The sequence below is a fragment of the Triticum dicoccoides genome, chromosome 1B (assembly GCF_002162155.2).
Source record: "Triticum dicoccoides isolate Atlit2015 ecotype Zavitan chromosome 1B, WEW_v2.0, whole genome shotgun sequence".
Classification (NCBI taxonomy): Eukaryota; Viridiplantae; Streptophyta; class Magnoliopsida; order Poales; family Poaceae; genus Triticum; species Triticum dicoccoides.
The window spans coordinates 344,064-355,821 of NC_041381.1; the positions used below are offsets into that span (position 1 = coordinate 344,064).

Genomic DNA, 11,758 nt, shown 5'->3' on the forward strand with positions numbered 1-11,758 from the left:
AGCAGGCAGATTCAATCTGCGCCAGGACAATGAAGCGTGACAGGCCTGCGCACCGGCAGCAGCACTCGGGCTGGCTCTTATCAGTCAACCAACCTCGGAAAAAGAATAGACCCGCCACAGGATCCAAAATTGCCCTTGACGGTCTACTGAACAAGCCATGCCCAATACACACCGTTCTACTCCGCCCGTAAACTAATATAAGAGCGTTTAGATCACTACAACACCAGCCCAACCCATAGTCTCCGAGATTGCTGGGTGAGCAAAATACAAACTTAAAAAACAAGCGGGACAATTACATCTAATACATGTATGTGTATACACGAAACAGCCTGAATCATCGTCAACAGTTACTAGCCCTAGTCTTTCGTTGTGTGTTGGGGCATGTAGTTTGCTGGCTAGTGTGAAGTGTGAACTGATAGAGAGAGAGAGAGAGATGCCGAAGTAAGAAGAATATTCTTGTGCGTGTCTGACGGTCTGGTTGGTTGTCTGTGCAAGGTGCACATCCAAGATCCAACCACGACCACATGCCGACCTCATCTCGCACCACGACTCCAGCAGGCCGGCCAGCCTACGGAGGACATCGACATTGATCGACCGGGACGCGCTTGTCATCGTCGTCGCCCGTGCACATCCACAAGAGCGTACGAATTACCGTGTCTATTTTGTTTTCGTGCTGCGCGCGCTCTCCGCTATCTTTGCGCGTTTGTTCTCACGTCCCATTCTTATCAAAGACGAGACGACCCGGGCCGAAAACGCGGTGATGGCGTGTTTGCACCACGCGCCATCCACGACCAAGAGGCTGATGGCATGGCAACTCCGGTTCGTCATCGGACGTACAGAGAATAAGTTGAATTATATATGATTTTTTATGTTGCGATGTGGCCTATTTTTTTCGAAAATTTGTCATAGATTAATAAATAAAATTATCTTATTTAATTTGAAACTAGCTCGAGATTGACTCCAAATCATCACAAGCTGAGCACGAGCCATTTTCTACAGCTCGATTTTGAGCGAGCTCGAATTATAGTATAAGTAGAGCTGAGTCTAATCCAACTCACTCACACTCGAATCGTTTGCAACCCTACATGTCAAACTTTCCCTACGACTTGCCATGATACCATGTGTTTCATGAGTGGTCAATTTTTGGTAGTTAGATGACATGTGTTAAGCTAAGTACATACGTTGCATTAGACTAATACGGATTTGAGTATTCGGTATGGTGGATCCAGTTGCGGAGGACAAAATTTGTGTGTTGTTCGGTCACTGCCCGCAGGCGTTTGAGGGTCGGAATTTGGTACTTGTGATTGTAGATGCTCTTAGACTACTCATAGTGGGAGTAATATAAGTAGTAACATGCATGCCACATAAGCAAAATAGTGATGTGTGGCAAGTAATTAACAAGGAGAAAGATGAATAGAGTAACATATTGTGTTACCACACATAGCATTAACAAAAACCAAATGAGTCTACAATGTGATTGTAAATGAAGGTCTCTATGTTATCATACAGACTATGAAGGTAGTAACATATGCATGTTGCTACTCTAACTTACTCTCCACTGTGACTAGCCTTACATAATTTATTTCAACAACTGTCCTTTTAATGCCCTATTATAGCATACCTTTATTCGTAGAGAAAAATTATAGTACATATTTGAAGATGCTCTAAGACACAAATAAAAATGCAAAGACAGAAAAACTAAAAACTTGTAACCACACAAGCTTTAAAAGCATCTACATGCGCGAACCAACATGTGGTTGCATGGTTAAGAGCACGGTGGTATCCCCTAACAGGGTTCAAATCCTGGTGCTCGCATTTATCTTCAATTTATTTCAAGGGTAGGGTGTGCGTGTGTGCGTCGATAGGAGTGAGTGTTTGCGCGTATATATATATGAAAAAAGCATCTACATCCATGATTTTTGCCTATTTACTTGTCATCCCGTCTATATATTAAGGGAGGGAGGATGTGCAGCCCAAGTTAGACGATTCCTTGCATCCTGCCAGACACGATAGAGGGAGTAGAGCAGCATGAGCACCCCAAGTTCCCAATTCCATTCCCACCCACTACTGCGGCTGTGGTTGCCAGTAATCCAACTAGTCATCTTGGCCGCCGCGGCTGAGCAGCAGCAAGGTTGCCGTGACAAGTGCGGCCACATCAGCATCCCCTTCCCTTTCGGCATCGGCCGCGGCTGCTTCCGCCATGGCTTCGAGGTCGTGTGCAACGACTCCTCGTATCCCCCTCGCGCCTTCCTTGCTGGCAAAAGAATATCCAGGTTGTCGTCGTCCCCACTGGATTCCGAGAACGGGAACGATTGGTCCTTCTCGTCGATCGAGCTTGTGAGCATATCAGTCGCCACGGGCAAGGCACGGGTGTACGCCCCGGTCTCGTACCTCTGCAGCACAAATCTCAACAGGACCTTCTCCGCGATCTACAATATTCACTTGGCCCACACGCCGTTCGCCGTGTCGGCGACGCGCAATATTCTCGTCGGCGTCGGCTGGAGAGTCGATGCTTTCGTGACTTTCATCGACTTTCCGCTGAGGTGGCCGTATACGGTCATGTTCGCCTGCAGTGCTCGTGCACGCAATCTCCTGCCAAGTGTGACCCCAACAAACGGGTCGTGCACGGGGAGGGGCTGCTGCCACACCACCATCCCACCGGACAACAACCTCGGCAACTTGTTAAGCCTTTCTGTCAAGGGCGAGGTCCCCAACGAGCGGTGGGAAGACTACCCGTGCTCCTACGCCATGCTGGTGGACAAGTCATGGTACAACTTCTCTACGCCAGACATGGAGGGCAACAGGACGCTACTCAAAAGGTTCCCCCGGGGCGTCCACATCGCGCTCGATTTCGCCGCCGGGAACACTTCGTGTCCGGCCAAGGGACAGCCACCCCCTCCGGACTACGCCTGCATCAGCGGCAACAGCTCTTGCGCCAACTCAACACATACTCCTGGCTATATCTGCAAGTGCTGGGACCATTACGCTGGCAACCCTTACATCACTCACGGATGCCAAGGTACATACATGCATGCATGCATACATACATGGTACATATATATACATCATTGCTGAACTCATTGGTTAACTCCCGGAAGTGTTGATTCTTCAGATATTGATGAATGCAAGCTCCCGCATGTGTATCGCTGCTCAAATGGCGGGATCTGCAAAAACAGGCTCGGAGGCTATGACTGTCCATGCAAGTTCGGGATGAAAGGCGACGGCAAAGCGGGAACCTGCTCAGATATATTCACTCCAGCGGCCAAGGCGGCTGTGGGTAAGTACTAAGCTACTACTGCACTCCACTGTATGTGCGTGTACATGCATGTAATGCAAAAATGCTACACGTACGGCCTTTTACGGGACTGCTACAAACCCTTCCATAAAATCTCTCAAGCCCCCCTGATTTTCACCCGTGTGGGACCCCTCACACCCCCATCATCCAATTAAAATATGCCAAATCAGAGATCAGCCTGTAAACTTAAGTAAGCTTCCGTATGTCTAGCAAAACTCCATGTAATGCATCAGTACACAGCACCCCGGGTGAGAATCTTTTCTATTAGAATCAAAACCCTTCGGGTGTGCCACATCACCAAAAACGTTGATCTGAAGTCCAAACTATAAACCAAAATTTGTGTCACCTAGATCATTCACCTTCAGTTATGGTTTTCAACAAGGAGCTTGATTCCATATGCAAATAGAAACATGTATTGGATAGGTGCACTGCGTGTACATCACTTGATGGATACTGCTTAATTTCTACAAATAACCTGACTGCAATGTATGAGCTACTCCTGCCTTGCCAAATTATAGAGCACATAATTTTTTCTCCAACGTCGAACTTTGTAAATTTTCACCAAGTTTATAGACAAAAATTCCAAAAAAATATAACATTTACAATACCAAATATATATTATATGAAAATATAATTTGTGATGAATCCGTATTAATACAGCATATAGATGTTGATATTTTTTCTGTAAGCTTCGTCAAAATTTACAAAATCTTACAGTTTATATGCACTGTAATTTCGCAAAGACGGAGTACATGCTTCCATCATCTTCTGCACACTTCCCTCCGAGTTTCAACCCCTTCCATTCTTGATTTAGATCCATTTTTCTTCTGAAATTCTAGTGGAAACTTGTTTTAGATTCTTAGTAGATCAACTAATGAAACGTTTTACTTATTATGTTAAACATACCTGATAGATTTGTAAATGTGAACTTAGTGATATGTACTAATCAAGTTTGTTTCTTGTCCATCAAGGTGCCATTGGCGGTATTCTTCTGATGGCTGTTTTATCATTTCTTCTTATTCTTCACAAAGAGAAAAAGAAGACGGAAGAATTCTACAAAAAGAATGGTGGCCCTACATTAGAGAAGGCAGATGTCATTAAACTTTTCAAAAAGGGGGAGCTCAAGCCAATTTTGAGGAGTAGTAACTTAATTGGAAAAGGTTACTTTGGTGAAGTTTACAAGGGCCTTCTTGACAATAAATTAGTTGCAATAAAGAAGCCGATTAATGGTAGTGTGCTAGAGAGTGAACAATTTGCAAATGAAGTCATCATCCAATCTAGAGTCATTCACAAGAACATTGTCAGGCTCATTGGTTGTTGCCTTGAAGTTGATGCCCCTATGCTGGTCTACGAGTTTATCTCTCAAGGTAGCCTCCTTGACATCCTTCACAACAGTAATAACAAGGTGGCCCTCAACTTGGATACACGTTTAAGTATTGCAGCACAATCAGCGGACGGTCTAGCTTATATGCACTCAAAAACAAATAGTACAATTCTACATGGTGAAGTTAAACCAGCAAATATACTCCTGGATGATAACTTTGTTCCCAAGATTTCGGACTTCGGCATATCTAAGTTGATTCAGAGAGACAAGCAACACACTGGACAAGTCATCGGCGACATGAATTATATGGATCCAGTATATCTACAAGAAGGCCGACTCACTGAAAAAAGTGATGTCTATAGTTTCGGAATTGTGATCCTAGAGCTTATTAGTAGGAGGAGGGCCATACATTCTGAGAATAATAGCTTGGTAAAAGGCTTTCTTGAAGCACATAAGAAACAGAAGAAAACGACTGAGTTTTATGACAAGGAAATTGCAATAACAAAAGATTTGGAGCTTCTTGATAGTCTGGCAGATATAGTCGTGGAATGCCTTAGCCTTGATGTAGACCAAAGACCAACGATGATGGAGGTAGCGGAGCAACTGCTCATACTAGGCCGGTCTCGTAAAGCGTAGGGTGTTTTTCACCAAGTTAGTTTTTACAAAATCCTTCAAAAAGGGGAAGCTGAGGCAATATTTGTAACAATGTTTTTAAGGTGTTGAATGTTTGTACGCTCCATTTGCCACTGTGTTTCGAAGCACTATAATTTGACCAAATTTTTAACCATATTACACATAATACATCCTTTTGCTTGCACCTGTAGTGTTGTTCGATGAGATTTTTTTTTTTTTTGCACTACGAATAGTACCAAAATAAGGAGGAAGGATAGTGCAAAAATAAAAGTTGTGTAAATTGTGACTTAGACTAATAATACTTAGTTGTACACATGAAGCAAGAAGTGCCTACGTGTACGCGCCTATATTGCATGTGTAGGCGTATGAACTACTACTAGCCAATGTGTTAATGGGCTAATGGCTGGCAAATTAGAATTAGCCCAGTGCATGCATGCACCTACGTCGAGCCCATACAAATATGTACTCGAGTATTTACGGCCAGCCGGCAAGCGCGCGTATACATATCCGAATACCCGATATGTTCCCCGCAAAAAAAAAGAATACCCGATATGTCTAGCTAACCATGCACACATATTCCACGTGGGTAGGGGTGTGGGGCAGATCTAGAGTTTGATAGCATGTCCGGGGTGTTGCCCCAGTCTGATTCGTTCAACGGTAATGCTTTCGTCTTTGGTGAACCGCCTTGGATATCCGTAAAGCTGGATATCAGTGATGGAGCCGCTTTGAGCTCGGGTATGGAGGTGATCCGTCATTTTTTCTTATGATTTTTTTTTTTGAAACAGGCTCGTCGCCCTCGGCTGCTCCTCCACGCCGGGGTCTTCCTCCTCTTTCTCCTCGCCTTCCCATCGGTTGCGCTCAGGTCGTCACCGTCGACGAATAGGATAGTGCGGGCCGCTTCCTCCTTTTCCTCCGGCCGGATCTATGGCGTGCGACCGCGGAGGCGAGCCTCTCCGGTGGCAGAGGCAAAGGGCGACCACATTTTTTCTTATGATTGCTGCTGTGATGGTGCCGGAGACACAGGTGACGGGCGTTGGTGTCAACTCAAAGTATTTTTCTATCTCATTTGTAATTTTACTTCCTGGCTGGTGTTCCTTTGTGTAAAGGATAGCGTTTTACTATCTTTTCAGTTTTGCCAGATCGGTATGTATATGGCTTGTACTATGATCTTTATTTGTACCATGCAAAAAAAAAATTGGAAGGCGCCGCGTAAGAGAGTATGTATCAGGTTTGTTTCCTTTTCTTGTACTGGCTTGCACGCCAAGAAGAAAATCCATCGGATGCGTTGACAAAATATAAGGAAACTTCAAAGTGAGCAAGTTTCGGCTGAGATGACTCGGCGATACTCGTCGGGTTGGTTGCTCCCGATGCCCCATCTTTTGCCTATAAACATAGGTGCATACATGAGGGGAGGGGGACAGAGGAGACGCGCCAAGGCGGCAGCGTCGAGCAAGAGACATCCAGCCAGCCCACAAGCATATCTCACGCACCAAGGTACGCTGCAGAGGAGAGGAGAAAACACGCTGAAGAAACGCGCTCGTGGCGGCAGCGTCGTGGAGATCAGATGAACGGCGAATGCGCCGGCCGTGGACATATGTGCGGTCACTCCCCGCATGTAACCATACAATACTCTTTTTCTTCTATGTGTTTTCATCTACTTATTTTGCATGATACCTAAGGACATCCCTGAAGAACAACAAAACCACGCAGCCGACCCATGCAGAGTGGAGAGCAGAAGACATGCATCCGGCGTCATCGCATCTGGCAGCCGAGCAAGAAGGACCAAGCCATCCCTCTCCCTCTCGCGTCGCCCCCCTCGCGGGCGACACGTGGGGCCAGCCTCTGCTGCCGCCGGCGACCCTTCCCACGCCCCGTCCTCCCCTCCGCCGCCGCAGGTAGTCGGCGCCGGGCAAAGCCCGTGTGTGCGACGCGGTGGCGGAGGGCCTCTCCCCTCTCCCCCGGATCCATGGGTGGCGCGGGCAACCAGATCCGCGGAGGTGCGGCCACCACATCGGCCCACGGCGGCGGGGCATCCCAACGGCGGCGACGGTGGTGGTGCCGGTGGGAATCGGCCGGATGCACAGGGGGCAGCGGTGGCCGGGGCGGCGGCCCCATGGCTGGGTGGCGGAGCGCCCCTTGTTCCGACCGGTTCCGGCTCGTCCCGGATCTGGTGACCACCGAATGGCGTGGGGGGTGGCGGTGGCCCGGCGTGGCCGGTGATCTGGACACGGTCGTGCCGGCGGCTCGCTGGTCTGCCGGAGATCCAGGAGTATCATCTTCTCCGACTCGATCTGCTCCGGTTCGTGCTAGCTCTGGTACAGGGAGACTGTCGTCATCTCCCGGTGCTGACTGTATGGATCTGGCGGCGGTGGCTGGATCCTTTTGATCTAGTCTCCGACAGAGAAGGCGGCGGTCCATGCACAAGAAGTTGGATGGAGTTCTTCGAACAAATCTGGGTGAAAACCTGCTCTTGGCTAGATGCCAAAGTCGGCAATGGCGGCGTTCACGACGTCGTTCCCTTCTTGAAGGCATCGCAGTGGAGAAGTTCTAGACTACTATCTGCTACCTCCGGGGGAAACCCTAGATGGACAGATCAGAAGACGGCGGCGCGTTTGTGTCGTTTCCCCCTTAGGGGCGTCTTTCTTGGAGGTGTACGGTGGCTCGGGGGACCGGTGGACGACGTCTTTGGTGGAGCGGTGCTTCATCATACACATGGATGGTGACAGATCTCGATGGCATGGCGCCCTGGAGATTAGGAGTCTGATGTGCGATGATGGACTCACGCAGGAGGCAGACGCTGTTGGCGTCGTGGTGGCGTCGGCGGCAGCTAGACCGGGAAAGGTCGATGCAGCAGTACATCTCTGAAGATGGATTGGTGGCAAGTGGCTGCGGCGGTCTCATACACGGCAGGCGTCCTGGTTGAGGAGCACGCTGGACTGGTGGGTTCCCATACCCGGCAGACGTCCTGCTTGGGACCTCAGGTATTAGATGTTAGGTCTGGCTGCGATGTCTGTTTGGTATTAGGCTCAGGCTATCAGTGCCCCTTCATCAATTGGATAGGTGTAGCGACAGTTGTTGCTTAGACGGTGGCTTTAGTCTTACTGTTATATGACTTTGTAAGGTCTTGTGAGAATAATTAATAAAGTGGCTGTATGCATCGTCCAGATGCAGAGGCCGGAGGTCCTCCTCCTTTTCTAAAAAAAAAGGACCAAGCCGAGAGGCGCCATGGAGATGAAGCTCATGTTCTCGAAAGAGATGACGTGGGCGGAGCATGTGACCTCGCAGCTTGCCGCCACCGTCCTCAAGGCCATCGTTCAAGACGAGCACACCAGTGGTGCTGCTGGCGTGCTGCCCCGCCGAACTCCTTTTTGGTGTCCTCCCTTGGAGACGACGACATTGGCCCTCCACCAAGCCGGTGCCGTGAAGGACATGGTGTTGAGGCCGCCACGACATCGTTGATGTCTACTTCGGCAAGCTGGTGCCGAGGTATGGAGGGGTGGAGCTCGCCAGAGACGCCAAAGCCATGCCAGGGAGTATGGACTCGCAGAGCTCGTCAAGACGACGCACATTGCAACATTATCAACCCGGTGCCGTAGAGGATCGTGGCGTGGAGCTCGCCAGGAGGACGCCCGCCGTCTATTTCATCCTTTTGGAGCTGGAGGACAGAGGAGTGGCTCTCGATTGGAATGCCGCCGACGTCTACTTCGTCAAACTAGAGCCCGGAGGCGTTGAGCTCGCGAGGATGCCATCGCCGTGCTGCGGGGGATGGCGCCACAGAGGTCGCGAGGACGGCGCACATCATCAATATCGTGAAGACAGTGTTAGAGTAAACCTTGTTGTCTAGAAATTCATCATGTTTATTTCATCGCATTAGTTCGTTCATGCATGTAGTTAAGTTGAAGGCTTGAGGCTGTGGCAGTGAGCGTGCTCGTAGAAGTGTGGAGGCGAGTATACATGCAAGCTGAATAGTGCCTAGTTAGTTAGTTGAGTTAGCATTAGCTGATCAGTACCATGCACGTCGTGTAGTTTGCATGGATGTAGTTGTTAGCAACATGCGCGTACAGCTCCGTGGAGTCAGAGCGGCCGAATGCGACGACAGATCAGCGTGGAGATAGAATCGGATACAATCAGTTGAGGCGTGCGTCAAGTGTGCCGTTGTGGGCAAGCTCAAGAATGCTGCAAATTTGAATTTGACTCAAGCCTATACATGCAGGAATAATCGGATCAAGCAGCTGGCTTGGCCGTCGCATCTGCATGCAACGTAGTGAGATTAGTAGTGGGGTTAGTGGGCCGCAGCCCGCGAGATCCCAGATCGGGACCGCACGAGCGCCACGACCGCGACCGCATGCACCGTGACGGCGCGCCCACCGATGCGCCGCGCGCCCAAGAACGTCTCTGCCACGAGCGTCGATGCCACACGAGGCCGAGCGCCGGACAGCTGCCAACCGCGCAGGAGATCCCCTCCTCCCGAGCGAGCAGCATCCAGAGAGCACCTCGCCGCTGCCGGCTCCGCGCAGGCTTTGCCTGCCGGAGGCCACCGACGACGGCGAGGAGGAGAAAACTCCAAACCATGAAAATAAATATGATCGGACGACAACATACGGCAATACATGCTGATTGCCTCCAAAAAAAATCACTTAATACATATTAAATAGACTTGTGCAATAATTCATTAATTAAGGCTATAAGTCTATGTGCTTTCATGACCTCAAAGTGATCAATGATTGCATCACTGGTGACTCTTCTCGTTTCTTTTTTCTCCATACAACAAATAAGGTTGTGATCAATTCATCAGCACTAAGACAATTGCACAAAAATGTCTACATAATTTCCATGCCCGAAAAACATCTCTCAACTGGAGCAATAGCACCAGACAATAAAAGTTCAAGATTCACATGCCAATAAACGAAAGGATAGATAATATGTTTCTTTGTCTCCACCATTTTTTTGAGAGAGCTCACAAATATTATTTATGCTAGAGAATCAATCATCTGCTCCAACATCGGCAATGTAAAGACAGAGGTGACGTGTAAGGTCCCTCAGTTCTCAATCATCAAAGTCTTCCAGAAAATGTATAGCTAGATCCATCAAGTGCCCTAAATTAAAATCTTTGTATGATTATTTTTGTCTCAAAGCAGATAAGCACATTAGTAGCTTAGAATTTTTCTCATTAAAGCGGCTATCAAGTTCTTGAAGCAGCCAATCAATAACATCATTGAAACAATCCACTTCAGAATGATGGTTATTAATGATACCTGTTTTTTGATGTGGCTTGTTTACATTGACATATTGCTCTTCCATCTCCAACTTGGAAATCCCATGTTTGTCACAAAAAGCATATGTTTCACCCAAGACTGATTCCATCTATTCCTCCTTACATCATTCAAGGAGTTTTTGGTTGACTGCACAGAATGTACGACATTTACTATGTCTTGATTCTTACTTTGTAGAGCCAATGATAATGTGTTTGAGATAACCAATATAGTGGACATAAGCTGCAGGTAGAACACAAAATCAAATGAATGGAAATAAACAAGGAGACCACATGCTTGCCTTCTGTTTGCGTCATCCCGGTCTTTGTGTTCCACATATTCTAGCACTTAGATAACTGTAGGAAAAAAATAAATCAAAATCTTAAGATTCCTCCAGTGAGACCTCCATCAAGTGCCTTTGAGTCTTTCAAGTGCTAGCTCTTGATTTAATATCGCCCCACTTTGAAGTGCACCACCACATAAGGCTTCATAAGCTTGTTCTTTATATTTATCTTGAATCTTGTATTTTCTATTTGAGGATCCACAAACTAAATTCAAGAATACAGATATCATATAGAAAATTTCTGATCCATTGGTGCTTCATTACAACAGCCACAACAACTAATTGCAATTGGTGTGCAAAACAATGAACATAATATGCGGTGTTGTTCTCCCTTATGATTAAGGATTGTAAACCATTAAAATCACCTTGCATGTTGCTCGTGACATCGTATCCTTTCCACCTAAGTTGCTTGAGACTTAAATTGAGTTCTATAAAAAATCATCAGTAACAGCCTTGAGGTACTTTGAAGTTGTCTCCTTCAAATGACGAAGGCCGACTAAACCCTCTTCCACACTTCCACATTTACTAGCATATCTCAAGACCACTCCTATCGGTCTTTACCAGCTACATCCCTTGGCTCATCAACCAGCAAAGAAAAAACACCATGTCCAATTTCTAAAACAATAGAATGCAATATTTGTTTTGCAAAACATTCAGCTATGTTCTTTTGGATCTTTAGGAAAGTCAATTGATTATTACCTGGCGCATCAGAGCCTACAACCTAGCATGGGAGAAGCATAGAATGTGGTGGTTAAACATGAAATACTCTTATATTTTCTTTTTCTTTTTTCTAGATTTTCGTTTCGAATGAACATCTAGTGCAAAAGTGTAGTGAGCACCACAACAACTTCTAAAGCCTTCATCAGATTTCTGAATTTTGTAGGTTGGGTTGAGTCGGATGATGACATGCA

The 11,758-nt window shown here is 47.2% G+C and overlaps 1 protein-coding gene across 1 annotated transcript; it reads left to right on the forward strand.

The window, feature by feature from the left end:
• Positions 1-2,018: 2,018 nt before the first annotated feature.
• LOC119314644 (wall-associated receptor kinase 1-like) lies at positions 2,019-5,406 on the forward strand. The gene is made up of 3 exons (XM_037589358.1): positions 2,019-3,019; positions 3,113-3,277; positions 4,267-5,406. Exons 1-3 carry the CDS (start codon positions 2,029-2,031, stop codon positions 5,253-5,255), a joined length of 2,145 nt encoding a protein of 714 aa, XP_037445255.1. The 5' UTR covers positions 2,019-2,028; the 3' UTR covers positions 5,256-5,406.
• Positions 5,407-11,758: the final 6,352 nt, after the last annotated feature.